Here is a 16,861-nt window from a genome sequence, read left to right on the forward strand (position 1 = left end):
TCAATAAATATCAATAAAAGTGCACTTAGCTTGAGACTTCTTTAAAAAGTGCCTTAGTGTAAAGTGCCTTGTGCAGTCAAATATTCGCCCGATGGGGCCTGTTTCGCCATCGCTAATGGCTTTCTCGGGGGGGTTTTATGGAGATGTTTGCAGCTATAGCAATAATTTCCACAAAATGGTGCCAGGTTTTGGTCGATGAACGAGAATCCTTCCTGCATTGATACCTCAATGTTCATTCATTGAACAGAGCAGGATTTCTGAGACCTTTTCCTCTCAAAACAGAAAGAACTTTTAAGTTGTGGTTTCGAAACCTATTCCTTTGGCATTGAATATACATTCTGAGAGGTTTCTTGCTTTTTCTATCATTAAAGGTTCTCAGCTTTAGCCATCTGTGGAGAGTCGTTTGATGACTCCTGCCAAGAAGCAGTTCTGGTGCCATGCTGGTGTTTCCTCCCTCCATGCATAGGGGGGCAGTTGTTGGCTTTTCTGGCGGAATGGCAGACCATTACCTCTGACTGATGGGTCTTGGAGGTTCTCAGGGTTGGCTACAAACTGGAGTTTCTCTGGCCTGACCGAGTATTTTCGGGATTCTATGGCGGGCTGCCCCGAGAAGGCATTTTGGGTTCAGGCCACAGTCCATAGATTACTCAATATTGCAGCCATAGAACTTTTCCAGAACAAGACATGGGGGAAGCCACTGCTTGCCCTGAATTGGTAGCATGGAATGTTGCTTTTCCTTGCATTTTTGCCAGGTACTAAGGACCTGGATTGGCCACTGTGAGAATGGGCTACTGGGGTTGAAGGACCATTGGTTTGACCCAGTAAGGCTATTCTTATTTTCTTATGAAGTACATTGGTTTGACCCAGTATAAGGCTATTCTTATTTTCTTATGAAGTACATTGGTTTGACCCAGTATAAGGCTATTCTTATTTTCTTATGAAGTACATTGGTTTGACCCAGTATAAGGCTATTCTTATTTTCTTATGAAGTACATTGGTTTGACCCAGTATAAGGCTATTCTTATTTTCTTATGAAGTACATTGGTTTGACCCAGTATAAGGCTATTCTTATTTTCTTATGAAGTACATTGGTTTGACCCAGTATAAGTCTATTCTTATTTTTTTATGAAGTATATTGGTTTGACCCAGTATAAGGCTATTCTTATTTTCTTATGAAGTACATTGGTTTGACCCAGTATAAGGCTATTCTTATTTTCTTATGAAGTACATTGGTTTGACCCAGTAAGGCTATTCTTATGTTCTTATGAAGTACATTGGTTTGACCCAGTAAGGCTAATCTTATGTTCTTATGAAGTACATTGCTTCTACAAAGAGATGATGCGCTTAGTGATAGCATCAATGATGCCGGGGGAGTTTCTAGTCTCCCTGGATCTGATGGAGGCGTGTATCCACATTCCCATTTTTCCGGCCCACCAGATGTATCTGAGATTCTATGTGTTAGGGCAGCATTTCCAGTTTGCAGCGATGCCCTTTGGGTTGGCAACAGCATCCAGGACTTTCACCAAAGTGATGGTGCTGATGGCAGCCCATCTTTGTACCCAGGGTGTCCTAATTCACCCATATCTGGACGACTGGTTGATCAGAGTTCCCTCGCAGTCCAAGGGGCATTGGTCTGTTCATTAGGTGGTGCAGTTGCTGCAACACCTGGGCTGGGTGATCAACTTTAGGAAGAGTCATCTTGAGCTGACACAGGATCTGGAATACCTGGGAGTTCGACTTCACACGGGCTAGAACATTGTGTTCCTGCCTGTCTTCCATAAGGAGAAGCTTTGACAGGTTATCAGGGACCTTCTGACCACTCTGGTCCCAATGGTTTGGCAGTACCTCCAGGTTCTGGGGACCATGGTGGCAATGATAGATGTGATTCCTTGGGCCAGAGCCCATTTGTGTCCGCTGTAGGATGCTCTGCTTTTGCACTGGAACCTCCAGCGGCACCCATTACGTGCACCCCTGCCCTGGATAACCGTGGCATGGTTTAGTCTTGCACAGTGGTTGTGACCCCTCTTGCTATCCAGGGGCCTTCCACTCCAGATTTCAGTTTGGGTAATTGTCTACGGATTAAAGTATCAAAGGCTAGCAAGCGGTGTGTATGACCTTCCCTGTTCAGGGCCAGTGGGCGCCCTCAGAGCACAAGTGGTCTATCAGTTGCTTGGAGCTTTGGGCAATTTGGCTTGCTCTTCTCCACTTTGAGAGTTGTCTCCATCTTCGAGCCATCTGTGTCCTCTCGGACAATGCCACGTCGGTGGCTTATGTCAATTAGCAGGGGGGCACGAGGAGTCCCTCTCTGAGTGTGGAGGCTCAGCTTCTCTTCTGATGGGCAGAGACACACTATCAGTGGTGCACGTGGCAGGAGTGGACAACATTCAAGCTGATTTTCTCAGTTGTCAGTCTCTGGACCCAGGGAGTACATTCTGTCTCAAAGAGTGTTCGATTGCATGGTAGATCAGTAGGGGCATCCCACTTTTGATCTCATTTAGACTGTGGCCAAGAAGAAAGCAGATCGGTTTTTCAGTCACTGTTATGAGGCCGGCAGCGAAGGACACTCACTAGCCATGTGAAAGTCTCCTATATGTTTTCCCTCTGTGGCTCATGATAGGATGTCTGTTAAGACGGATAGCAGCCCACAGAAGTCCAATGATCTTGGTCATAACCGATTGGCCAAGGCAGCCGTGGTATACTGACTTGGTGCAACTTTAACAGAATCGGGGACTCTGGCTACCTTGTCTTTCTTGTCTATTTATGCAGAATCTGATTGCAATGCAGAATCCAGACTGTTTTGGTCTTACCACTTGGCTCTTGACCTCGCGGCCTTCACTAGCTGGGGCTATTCTTCGGCTATGATTGCCCTGATGCTACACAGCAAAAGGAAATCAACAGTGGCTGCCTATGCGAAGGCTTGGAGATGTTATCAGGCCTGGTACGGCCTGCGACAAGTGGACCCATCTGTTCATTGATCCCTCACATCCTGGAATTCCTGCAGGATGGCCTGAAGAAGGGCCTAGCGGTAGCTTCTCTCTGGGTGCAGTGCTGGTCTTTCATGTATGGGTCTTCCTTCTCTGAGGGGCTCTTTGGCAGCTCATCCAGATGTGGCTCATCTTCTGCAGCTTCAGCCTCTGATGCATTTTCCCTGTCCAACTTGGAATCTTAACCTGGTTCTCTTTTCTCTGGCTCATCCTCTGGAGCAGGCATGCCTTATGGATCTGTTCCTTTCTTCCCAAAGTGGTTTCCACTTTCTATCATCAAGAATCAGAAACTCCAATTTCCTGCTTTTGCTTCCTCTGGTTCGAGGAAGCAGGACCAGGTATTGCGGTCCTTGGACACGCGCAGGATCTCGTTGCAGTATCTGGAGGTCAATGAGTTTCGCCTTTCCGACCACCTGTTTGTTCTGGCGGTTCCTGCCCACAAGGGTTGGCCAACTTCTAAGGCCACCATTTCCAGGTAGATCCATATGGCCATTTCCGTGGCATATGTGGCGGCCAGAAAGAACCCCCCCAGTGGGGCAGGTTCATTCTACCAGAGATGTTTCGTCCTCTTGGGCAGAGTCGTCAGCTGTTTCTCTGTTCGAGATTTGCAGGGTCGCTACCTGGTCCTCCTTGCATAAGTTCACCAAGTTTTACAGGATCGATATGGAGGCCAAGATGGATGCTGCTTTTGGTGTGTCTGTTTTGGCAATGGGCTCATCAGTCCCACCCTGAATTTTCAGGACTTCTCTGTTACATCCCACTGGTCCCAGAATAAAGTGAGATTGTTTGAAAGATTAGGTTCTTAACTTTGCTAATCTTCTTTCTTGTAAATCCACACTTTATTCCTGGAACCCGCCCTATACTTTGCTGATTCGCCAATAGTATGCCTTTATATGCAGTGGTAAGCTAGATTTCTGTTTTCTGACCAGCCTTTATGCCATCAGAATGGGTTTAGCACTTAGTTTGGGGGGGGGGGTTGTCCCTATTTCAGGCATCCCTTTCTGACAGTGCAGGCTGTGTTTCTTTGTAGCTCTGTTTTGTCATTCAGGTTTATAATGTTTTATGACCTGTTCTCTCGTTTCTCATTGTTGTATTTGTTGATATGAACAGAATTGACTTATTTGTCGGGGAGTGTCCCCGTTCGCCTTTGTCTCTTGTTATCCTCTACAGATGTTTTGTCTACTAATTTGATTCCATATTCACCTAAAAGGGTCCTGCATTCCTCCCACCAGCACTTACTGTCTATTCCATCTTTCAGACAGATGTTTATGGACATTTACAGAGATTCTACATTACAGAGACTCGAATTTCTCTGTAATTGCACCAACACTTTGGAACTCTCTTCTGTTACATTTGTGATCTGAAAAATCTCTTAAGTCATTTAAGTCTCGATTGAAAACTTATTTCAAAATTATATTTTAACCTTGTTCTTAACAGTCTGACACTTTACAACTTTTTCTCGTTATTTGTGATCTGGAAATCAATATCTTAGCTTATTAATTCTTGATTTATTTCTTCTTTCTGCATTTTAACCTACCCTCCTCTAATTCTTATCCTGTTTGTTTTTTCCTTATGATATTGTAAACCTTTCCTGCACTTGTTTGCCTACTTGAATCCAGTTTAGTTAATTTGTCCATTTTCCTTGTTTGTTTTTATCAATTTTAATTATTGCCCATTTCTTTTATTTTTTTTATAAACCACTTTGATTTGACTTTTTGTTAAAAATGGTGGTATATCAAATAAAATAACTAACTGTTCCTGGCTGCTTTAAGACTAACTGAAGTTCACAGGGAGAGTGATGAGGCAAGAGGGGGAAGGGTTTAAGCCTCTGAAGTTTCAGGCTTCCTACAAAGTCCTAGCGGGTAGATGGAAATAAACCACTGATCCCGGAATAAAGTGTGGATTTACAAGAAAGAACCTAAACTTTCACTTGTTTACACTGTTCATTCTAGGAGATGTAGGAATGAATATTACATCTTATCTTTATATTAAAACTAAGTAGGTTACTGTTAACAAGAATTACCAAAAGCAATGAGACTTTTTCTTTGCAGTGGCTTTCTTGCAGCATGTCTTCCCTTTTCTCGTGTAATAGTACTGTACTGACTTTGTGTACCCTGATAGGTTTAGATATCTATGATTAAGAGAACCAGCACTATAGATTTGTACATTGTGCTATTTGCCCTTACTGTAAGTTCTGCATTATGTCATAAAATTTAATTGTGGTTTATTATGGTCTTTTGTAGAAATTGGATGAAACGTTTTTAAGAACAAACTCTTGAGAAAGAGCTTCAAATATATAGAACTACAGTACTTATAGAACTTAGTTGGTCAGCAAGAATGCTCAGTGATGGGCATGAAATCTACAAAATTTATCCATTTCCTCTTCATACCAAGCCACACACTGCTGGAACTCGCTTCCTTCATCTGTTTGGTTGAACTGTGATTATAGGAGATTTCGAGAGTATGAAGACATTATTTTTTCAGAAATTTCAGAATTAATTATAAGATACTAAACTGATTACTGTATTTCTTAGGGTTCTAGTCTCCTTTTTATGTGATCTGCATTGTACCTTTCTGGGATAGTAATGGAATGTAAGAATTTTTATTATATTGTTTTCTTATTGAAAACTGTTGATAAATTTCCAGAAGCTATTTCATACCAATTTATTTCTTGTTTGGACTGGATTTATTGACTTAATACCAAAGTTTTAAAGTGGTGAACAAAAAAAATTATTGTATTTTGTAAACTTTCCTATAAAAAAACACAAAGTTTTATATGTTAAATCTATACAAACAATAAAAGTTAATACAAATTGTTTTCAAAAATCCAGGTGTTTAGTACTTTACAGAAACCCAAATAAATAGTCATATTACTGATATTAGCAGGTAGTGAGTTCCACAAGGAAGGTCTATTATGTTGTAAATATTAAGACATCTTAGAAAACCATAATTGAGAAATACAGTTTTGGATCAAATATTGCTGCTCTTAGCCTTGAGGAGTAAATCTATTGGGTATTGAAATTGCTGTAACATTGATTTAAAAATAAGTGATACAATCTACAAGTGATTTCTGTCCATTTGAATCTTGTACAGCATTAGCTGATGCTTGGTGTAAATACTAACAGTATTTTTCTTCTTTGCAGTTGTGGACTTGAGCATGCAGTGTTCCCAGGATATTCTTCGTATGCTTCTGTCCTTGCAGCCCATTTTGCAGGATGCAATTCAGAAAAAACGTACAGTCAGATCTTGGGGTGTGCAGGGTCCCCTCACATGGCAACAGTTTCATAAAATGGCTGGTCGAGGCAGCTATGGTAAATCATTTGTAGAGAGTAACTTGTTGGAATAGACCTGCTATTAGTTCAGATGCTATGCTTTGGGATGTGCAAAGTATAATGATTACTCTGTATATCCTGACTTTTATGTATAGATCTTTTAAGCATTTCAGTTTATATCTATGTACAGTGGTGCCTCACACAACGAACTTAATTCGTTCCAGGAGCAAGTTTGTTATGCGAAAAGTTCGTTGTGTGAAACGCGTTTTCCCATAAGAATACATGTAAAACAAAATAATTCGTTCTGCAGCCCTGTTTTCCCATAAGAATACATGTAAAACAAAATAATTCGTTCTGCAGCCCTACATTTCCCTCCCTCCACCTCACCTTATATGCAAAGTTTGCCAGCTTTCTTTTTCACCCAGCCGCACGCTTTCAAAAAGCTGTGCACGCGCAGCTGCTGGAGTTGATCAATGTTCTCCTCTCCTGCAACTTCCGGTTTCCGGTTGCGTCAGAGGAGAAGATTGAACAACAGAGCATGCGCGCATGTGCTGCTCTTTGAAAGTGTGTGGCTGGCCGAAAAAGAAAGCCGGAAAACTCGGCATCTAAGGTAAGGTGGAGGGAGATGATGGAACACTGCATTCAGACAGGAGGGTGCTGCTGTTCCCGGCTCACATTAGGAAGCGGCGAGAGTAGTTCCGCCCCCCCCCGGGCCCCTCGGGCGACTTCGTTGTGTGAAACGAAGTTCGTTATAGGGAGCAAGACAAAAAGTTCGTTATGCGCAGCGTTCGCTGTGCGAGGCGTCCGTTATGCGAGGCACCACTGTATACTTGAAGAAACAATTTGGATATTGATGGAACAAATGACCTACATGTTGTTATTTTAGATGAATCCTATTGAAACTGGTTGTTTTGCTCAAGTTTAATTCTTTGTAAATGGTAAAATGCACAGTATAGAACATAAGAATAACCTTGCTGCCATTTTACTAGATGAGAAGTCTTAAATTGATGTCATTACTGCTAAGCTCCTGAACCTCTCTGAGGCAGTTGGTTTGTTACTGTACCTTTAAATTTTTTTAAAAAAATGCAGGAGCTGGTCTGGCAGCTAAGCAGCAGTGCCTTGTTAGAAGATCATTAGTTTGATTTCCAGAATGATGTTCTATATCCTGAGTCAACTGGGATTGGGGATGCTCTGTGGTCAGCATTAACAGCTTGTCAGTCTGTCAAGTGGTCCTTCTGTTCTCGCCATATCATTGGGATAGCAAATGACATTGACTTCAGAGTACCTTGGAGCCAAGCTCTAAGATTGACGGCACATCTTGCATAACAAATGTGAGGAGCCCATGGTTTGTTTTGATCACCAATCTTGAACCGAAGTATAGCTCATATGCTTTCTTAATAAGTCGAGTCATGGTATGTCTATGAGGTTTAGGTGTGTACTCACCTCAAATGTAGCGGAATGTATCACAGCTGTTGCAACATTGGCGAGACATTTCTGCGGTCACAAATCATCCTATAGCAATTAATAATGAACTGGCTTACTAATTAAGTTACTTACATAGACAGTGATATGTCTTGAAGCATCAAAATACACCCGAACTGACAGATATGTAATGAAGATTATCCGTGTATGCGAACTGCTTTTATATAGCCTTTTCAGGCAGCATCTATCAAACCCATGTACAAGCATGTCCAGACTGCATCATTTCCATGGATGTTATGTAGCTTGCCCTGAATGTATGCCTGGACATGCCCACACTATATCCTGCAAGGTATAATGTGAGCAATAGGCTTATATTAAGAATTAGGCATTGCATTAGCCTGAAAGTATTATAAGAAATTGTAAAAATGTACTTTTTTTTGTTAAAATGGTGCATAATTTTTTTTAAGTTTATACATTTTATTGACCCATATAAAACAAAATATGAAAGAGGCAATGTACCTTAAAATAGCAAAAAAACCATAAAAGTACAATCAACATACGATGGGTTCCACTTACGATGTACTGTCATTTTTCAGTACATAGCTAAACAATGCCTCCTAAAAAGAGTCTACGAATCTAACAAAATAATTCCTAAAGCATTCCCCTTTCACTACCCAACCCCCACCACCCCTCAGTCCACCCTCCCCCCCATAAGGTATAGCAATCTCAAAATAGCAATGTGGGTAGTGAAAGCACCAGTGATAGATGAAAATCCTAAAGTATCACAAGTTGAAATTTCTTATTCCAAGCAAGACAAAACCCGAGCTGCAATATCAGTTTTTTCCACCCCAGGAAGAACATCCTTTCCCAACATCCACATATCAATTCTAGAATAAGTAGAATGAGGCTCAGAATAGTATGCATAATCCTTATCAAATGGGTGTTGTAATCTCCAAACATCAATCAAGTCCCAAGCCTCCAAAAATTGAAGGCATTGCTTCCTCTGTCCCTTCCCATATGTGACTGAACGGTAGGAATTGTCTAAATCTGTATTGAGAGTCAAATTGAAGTCTCTTCCCACAATCGGTTTCCCTTCTGCCTTATCTTGTAAGAGGACAGACAGTTGTTGGAAAAAGGCTCCCTGATCGGTGTTCAGAGCATAAATGTTTAACAGGGTATACACTTGGCCACCCAGCCGCACTTTCAAAAGAAGGTAGCGCCCATCCTTATCACGAACCACCTCCCTCACCTCAGGGAACAGAAAATGAGCAAAAACAATAGCCACCCCATTAGTTTTAAATTTTATCCTATTGGATGCAAAATAACAGGTAGAGTATTTCTTATGAGTGAAATATTTTCCCCCCAGGGAAGAAGATGCATTTCTTGAACAAAGCCTTTAGCCATCTTGGCTCTCTCTGCCTTCTTAAAATAAAGGCTATGTTATCTGTTCAAGCCCCTTACATTCTGTGAGAGATAAGTCTGAAACTTAGGTGACATACCTGTAAAGAAAACAAGGCTCAAGTAGCTGCCCTAGACCACACACATACTGACTGCTAGCATACCCACCATTCACACATACTGCCTCTCCTCCCACCCTGCAGACCCTCCCCAGTAACCACTCTTCCCTAATTTCCAACAAACCCCCCACCCCCAACCTACCCACAGATAGAGAGAACAAGGCCCCAAACTTCCAGGACAGAACAGATAACGTTTTTCGCAGACATGTCCGGTCAGCCCCTGTCACATGCCAGATAGGAGAACCCCACAAGCCTCCATTTCAAGAAAAAGAGGGAAAAGGTTCACATAGTGCTGAACTTAGAGTCCACTCAGGCTACTCCCTCCAAAGTATTAGATTGTCCATCCTGCTGCTCCATTAGGTGCAGCAAGCGCCGCTTCTGATTAACTCTGTGCCATCTCTGAGTCAAAGCCCCTCGCAACACCTGTTCCAGGGGGCTTCAGCACTGTCTCCCTTCCTCCGCAGTCCAAAGCTTGGCATGCTGTAGAATATGCTGTGCTTCCTTCGCCGAAGAAGCATGATGTAGCTTATTGTCCACCGCAAAAGAAAGCCCAAAGGGGTAGGTCCATTTATAGCGGATGTTATGCTCCTGTAAGCAACATTCCCTTCTGCGGTGGAGCGTTATGGAGGATAGGTCATTAAAAAGCTCCACTTTAGCGCCCTTCATGGTAATATGACCCATTCCGCTTGCAATATACATTCTTTTTGTGGAAAGCGCAAGAAGCAGGCAATAAGATTACATGGTCTTCCTGGCTGCATGGGGGCCAATGCTTTATGAACTCTCTCAAACTCAAACTCCGGAAGATCCCCTTCCAGATCCACAGCTCGCAAAAAGTGATGACATACCATTTGCATTAGCTTCGATACTTCTCGTTCCATAAGGGATTCAGGCACACCCCGCGCCCTAAGATTGTCGCGACGGGCTCTATTTTCCCCGTCATCAATTTTCAATAACAAGTCCTCAGTATTGTTGCAGCCCTATTATTTCTTGGTCATGTGTTATGACCTCTTCGAAATCATTCAAACGTTGCCCATATCATCGCTTTTTATGCAAAACCTCCATATCAACTTTTAAAGTCTTGTTTTATACCAGACAGAAAAGCTTTCAACTCCTCCTTACTAGACAAATTGATTTCAGAATCCGAGGAGCCACAAACTGCTCTCCTCTGCCATGCAATTTGGCCGCACATTGCAGTCAGACCCTGCCACCATCTTGTGTACTGAAGATCCGCGTGTCTCATTGACATTTCAAAGCTCAGGGCTATCTGGATTGGACTATAAGACGTGCCTATCTTAGAGCACGTTACACTAATCCTGATCTTTTACTCACCACTGTTCAGAGACCATCTTCGGATTGCCAAGTTTGTGTGATCTCTTTTTCTGATAAAGCTGACCAAGTGGCTAACATCATTAGGCAACATTAGCATGTGTTGGATTTTCACCCCGTTTTTAAGGACTTCCCACGTATTCCCTTTTCCCGTCCCAAAAACCTAAAAATTTTTTTGACATCTCCAGTGTCTCGGATTACTAACACTTCAGGAGGCCACAAGGCATGTGGTCATTGTAATATGTGTTGCAACACGCTGTCGATTTCTAGTTGGCAGCATCCTCAAACTCATCGGCAGTATCAGCTGAAGCATCATACATCGTGCGAATCTCAGTGGGTGATCTATGTCATTATGTGCCCATGTGACCTGGTCTATGTAGGACAGACCAGCAGGAGAATTAAGACCAGGTTGTCTGAACATAAGAGTAGGATTCATACAGCTTCCAGATCTGCCTCTTTAGTACCTCATTGTTTGGACAAGGGCCATGCTTTTTACGATCTCACATGGTTTGTGTTGGAACAGTTACCAGGGGACTTTAGGGGCGACAAGATGGCCCATATTCAACTGAGAGAACAGTTCTGGATTTTCCAATTACAGTGTGTACATCCGCATGGACTAAATGACAGCATTGAGTGGAACACGATCATTTAGAATTGCCTCCAAATCTCCCTTCCAGCTATGACTGGCTGTTTGATGCGTGATGTCACTTTCTCTGTGGCTTTTAAATGCGTTTCGCGCCCCGCTCTGTTATTTCTGCCCTCCTCCCAGCCGGCCTGGATTGATACCATTGAATTTTCTCATCTACGGGTTCCTGATGAAGGGACGCTGAGCTCCCGAAACTGGGCTTGGTTGCACCTGGTATCCAGGGGGGTATTGATCATCTTCCCCCCATCCTCGCTGTTTGATTTATGAAGACTATTTAAAGCTAAGTCCATCATCATTGTTTGGGGAGTTGGCTGGGGGATTCTCAGAGTGGTTTCTTTGAGCGATTACACTTGTGTTTATTTAGGTATCGCATTGTGTTTTGATTCACGTTTTGATTTAAGGCACACATGCGGTACCCGATGATGGTGTGCAGGTGAGGGTATGGTTGCCTCTACCTTGTTGAGTAAGCGCTGGAGAATTTCTCCTTTCGCTGATCCTTCACACTGAGGGTATCCTATCACATTAATTAATTATTCATTGTTAGATTTTGTCAAGTTGTGTTTACTTGCACAGTGGTTTTCGCTCTTAAGTTACCACTCTTGGAACCTTGTGACTTTTGCTGCCTTGTTGTTAGTATCTTTTGTAAGTTCCATTGGTAGGCGTTTTTGGAGTAGTGTTGTCATTGACAAGAGAAGCAAGTTTGCAAATCCGGGCACAGTTTCTTGCCCGCCATAAAGCAGGCACTGACAACAAGCAAAATTATCAACTATATTTAGGCAAATGATGGTAAAGGTTCACTAATTTGGCCAGGTACTAGTGACCTGGATTGGCCATCGTGAAAACGGGCTACTGGGCTTGATGGACCATTGGTCTGACTCAGTAAGGCTATTCTTATGTTCTTACGTTATGTTCTTAAATCATACCTGACCATGCTGCTTGGTGACATCAACATGATGCATAATTTTTTTAAAAATTATTTTTATTTATACCCTTTTGCATTTTCATCAAGCATAACAATCTTGACAAAGGATCAGAATATACAAAAAGAAAAAGTTAACATAAATACACCAAAGTGTATATTAGAAATATAATCAACTATTTAGTCCACAAATATTAGATTCAAGAAAGAAAATACATTTCAATAAACTGAACAAAATATTCAAAATTAGAGTAACGGCACTGGTTATCTACCCTACAGCCGATAGACAGTAGACAATGGACTAAGAAACCAACCCTTCTTTTGGTCCTAAAAAATTTAATAACTGTTTAGGCTCAAAAAAGAGGAAATTTTTATTCTGATAGGAAATAAAACATTTTGCTGGAAATTTTTAACATAAAAGTAGCCTCAAGGGCCAGGAAGGCCAATAACTTCTTTCTACGCCTCTGGATTTTCTGAGCTAAATCTGGAAAAACTTTTGAGCCCAAAAATTTGTCATTTATATGACAGAAATATAGACGTAAAACATATTCCCTATCTCTTTCCAAGGCTAGAGTCAACAAAAGAGTGGTTCTATCTGTAACCACCTCAAGAGAACTTTCTAGAAATAAAGATAAATCAACCAGAGATTACTTTGAATGGAGGCACTGATAACATGGAGCAGGAAGTGAGGTGGGGAGGAGAGGCATAGAGGGATCGTGTCGATCTGTTCCTTCGGCCGAGTCCCTCCTTTCAATGTAACTTTTGGTTTCATGAAAACTGGAAGCTACAACGGAAGGAGGGACTCGGCTGAGCGAAAGCCCTTGAGTAGGCCTGCAAGTCACTGAAGCTCCAGTCCTAAGGTATGATAGTGTGGTGCAGGAGGGTAATGGAGTGGGAAGCATGGAGGGGCCGGGTCGACCTGCGGCATTTGTATTTTTTCTGTGGAAACAAGGCTTTTTACCACTCCTGCAGGGCAGTGAAAAGCCTTGCTCCAACACTGGCGTTAAACAGACCAAATTTTTCTCCTTTCCTGTGGTTTTACTATGGTTTGCTGTGGTTAACCGCAGGAAACAGTATCTATGTCATTCTCTACTACTCACTCTCCTGTACAGGTGAGACTTCCTTTTGTTTGTAGATTTAACTCATCTTCAGTTTGTGATTTCCCACTGACCACAGGCTTGGATCATTTCCTAGCTCTGCTCTCCCTGGCTCCAGTCGCATTCCTGTTTTGTTTGTTTATTTCTCATCCGCCCTTATCTAGGTTACTCATTCCCTTTTGCACTGCAACACTTATCCTGGCACTCACGTTCCAGACCAATGGCCACCTTTCTGCCTGCAGAGTCCACATCAGATTCTTTGCCAAATAGTCACCCTGAGTTTTGGAAGTCCAGCAAGGATCACAGTTTGAAACCTCAAAGATTACATGCTGAGTGGAAGAACATGTTCCTAGCATCCCAAGGCATAGGAGCATCCACTCATACTAATCAATTGTGCTCTGGGCTGCCTGTAGGATATTGCTCTGGTAGACCAGGAACAAGCATCCAGCTTAATTATCTATTCTGGGCTGCCTGCAGGATATTGCTCTGATAGACGAGGATTAAGCATCCAGCTTAAGGATCTGCATTGAAACCTGGGAGGCAGTTGTAGAGTTTTATTAAGAGCAAAGATTCAGCAGTTAAGCAAGAAGAAAGCCAGGGAGCCAAACCAGGAAACATACAAGAGTTTGTGAGGAAGCATATTCCTTCTTCTCTATCCCCAATACTATTAATGGTCTTCTGCCACTTTTCCTACTGCCAAGCAATGGGTTCAGGGTGAATATATCAAACAAGGAGAAACCAGAAAAGGTATTGGATATAGTAAAGCAACTGGTTTCAATAATAAATGAGTCAATGAAATGTGGCCCTATGTGGCTTGTAAAAAAGCTCAGAGATATGAAACTCGGTTTTTAAACCTCCCTGCGAGAAGAGTTCACCTTCCAGTCATAGCAACTCAACAAGTTCATAGGGCACATTCAAAAAAACTCAAGAATGCAATAAAAGCTCAAGGTTTTATAGTCTTTCTACTTTGAAATGAATATCTTCACTTTTTTACAGTTTAAACTGCCACCACAGGTTACTTAGCTCTGTATATTGCTTTGCTAAGTAACCTGTGGTGGCAGTTTACCCTGTAAAAAAGTGAAGATATTCATTTCAAAGTACAAAGACTATAAAACATTGAGCTTTTATTGCATTTTTGAGTTTTTTTGAATGTGCCCTATGAACTTGTTGAGTTGCTATGACTGGAAGGTGAACTCTTCTCTCAGGGAGGTTTAAAAACCTTCCCTTCAGAGTTTCTCTGAGCTTTTTTACAACCCACATAGGACCACATTTCATTGACTTTTCCTACTGCAGCTGCTGTTTTTTCTCTAGGCTCACATAGCCCAGTTTCCCACCATTTCTACCTACTGTGGCATGTAATGGAAAAATATTTTTAATTTTTGTGAGGAATGAGAACAGTGCTACTCTCCATGTAGAGAATGACATCAACCATTCATGAAGCAACTAGCCGCTTCATAAAATCAGTAAATAAACGACAAAGAAACAATAAACCCCAATGGTTCACCGCGGAGATCTCGCACCTCATTAAGGAGAAGAAAAAAGCGTTTCTCTCCTACAAGCGCACAGCAAAAAGAGAGGCAAAAGTAGAATATAGGACCAGGTCTACAGCGGTCAAAATGGCAGTTAGGGAGGCAAAACTTCGAGTGGAAGAAATTCTGGCAAAAAACATTAAAAAGGGGGACAAATCCTTCTTCAGGTATATTAGTGACAGAAAAAGGAACACAGGCGGGATAGTACGCCTTAGAAGACCGGACGGAAGTTACGTGGAAGCAGATTCCGATAAAGCCGAACTACTGAATGAATACTTCTGCTCAGTCTTCACCTGTGAGGCACCGGGACACGGTCCGCAGTTGAAGGCAACACAAAGCACAGAAGATCCGTTTCAGAATTTTGAGTTCACACCAGGTGAAGTTTACAGTGAACTGGCAAGACTCAAGGTGAACAAAGCCATGGGACCAGACAATTTGCACCCAAGAGTGCTCAGAGAATTGAGCGATGTCCTGGCGAAACCGTTGGCTGAGCTATTCAATCTCTCCCTAAGTAAGGGGAAAGTTCCCCTGGACTGGAAATTAGCTATTGTCGTTCCTCTGCATAAAAAGAGTTGCAGGGCAGAGGCTGCGAATTATAGACCGGTGAGTCTCACATCAATAGTGTGCAAACTCATGGAAACACTAATTAAAAGCAAATTGGACACGATCTTGAATGAAGGGAATCTTCGGGATCCCAGTCAGCATGGATTTACCAAGGGTAGGTCCTGCCAATCCAATCGCATCAGCTTCTTTGACTGGGTAACAAGAAAGTTGGACTTGGGAGAGTCTTTGGACGTCGTGTACCTGGACTTCAGTAAAGCTTTTGACAGTGTTCCACACCGCAGGCTGCTAAGCAAGATGGAATCGATGGGGTTAGGAGAGACACTAACTGCATGGGTCAATGATTGGCTGAGTGGCAGACTTCAGAGGGTGGTGGTTAATGGTACCTTCTCTAAAACATCGGAGGTGACCAGTGGAGTGCCGCAGGGCTCGGTCCTGGGTCCACTCCTTTTCAACATATTCATAGGGGATCTGACTCAAGGGTTTCAAGATAAAATAACACTATTCGCCGATGACGCCAAACTATGTAATATAGTAAGTGAATGCAGTTTACAGAATTATATGGCACAGGACCTGCTTACATTGGAAAGTTGGTCCTCAACCTGGCAGCTAGGCTTCAATGCTAAGAAATGTAAGGTCATGCACCTCGGAAGCGGAAATCCATGCAGGACGTACTTCTTGAACGGAGAACCTTTAACTAGGACTTCAGCAGAACGAGATTTAGGAGTAATCATCAGTGCAGACATGAAAACTGCCAATCAAGTGGAGAAGGCTTCATCTAAGGCAAGGCAGATATTGGGTTGTATCAATAGAAGTTTCGTCAGCCGAAAGCCTGAAGTCATAATGCCGTTGTACAGGGCCATGGTGAGACCTCATCTGGAGTACTGTGTGCAATTCTGGAGGCCACATTACAGTAAAGATGTGCGCAGAATTGAATCGGTTCAGTGGACGGCCACCAGGATGATCTCGGGGCTCAAGGGTCTCTCGTACGAAGAGAGACTGAACAAATTGCAGCTCTACACTCTCGAGGAATATAGGGAGAGGGGAGACATGATCGAAACATTTAAGTACCTCACGGGATGTGTCGAAGTGGAAGATGATATTTTCTTTCTCAAGGGACCCTCGGCCACAAGAGGGCACCCGCTCAAACTCAGGGGCGGAAAATTTCATGGCGACACCAGAAAGTATTTCTTCACAGAGAGAGTGGTTGATCATTGGAACAAGCTTCCAGTGCAGGTGATCGAGGCAGACAGCGTGCCAGACTTTAAGAATATATGGGATACCCATGTGGGATCCCTACGAGGGTCAAGATAAAGAAATCGGGTCATTAGGGCATAGACAGGGGGTGGGTAAGCAGAGTGGGCAGACTTGATGGGCTGTAGCCCTTTTCTGCCGTCATCTTCTATGTTTCTATGACATGGTGACAGAATTCATCACTATTCTTGTCCCTGCGGATAACCGCTGGAAATCATTCTGTGTCATTCTTTAGTGTCTTATCTCAACCTCAGTTCTTCTATACCAGCATTCTTCAATGCAAGGCTTGAGGGTCAGTGGTTGTGCCCCATTCAAACTCTGATTCTTCCCTCTC

At 42.6% G+C, this 16,861-nt stretch overlaps 1 protein-coding gene across 1 annotated transcript in view; it reads left to right on the top strand.

Moving 5' to 3' along the window:
* MED13 (mediator complex subunit 13) overlaps window positions 1–16,861 on the top strand; it is a 432,233-nt gene that overhangs the window by 289,095 nt on the left and 126,277 nt on the right. The window contains exon 17 of the mRNA XM_033922821.1: window positions 6,128–6,295. Coding sequence (XP_033778712.1) covers window positions 6,128–6,295 — 168 coding nt within the window. The remainder of the gene's footprint in view (window positions 1–6,127; window positions 6,296–16,861) is intronic.

The sequence above is a fragment of the Geotrypetes seraphini genome, chromosome 15 (assembly GCF_902459505.1).
Source record: "Geotrypetes seraphini chromosome 15, aGeoSer1.1, whole genome shotgun sequence".
In the NCBI taxonomy this organism is placed as follows: Eukaryota; Metazoa; Chordata; class Amphibia; order Gymnophiona; family Dermophiidae; genus Geotrypetes; species Geotrypetes seraphini.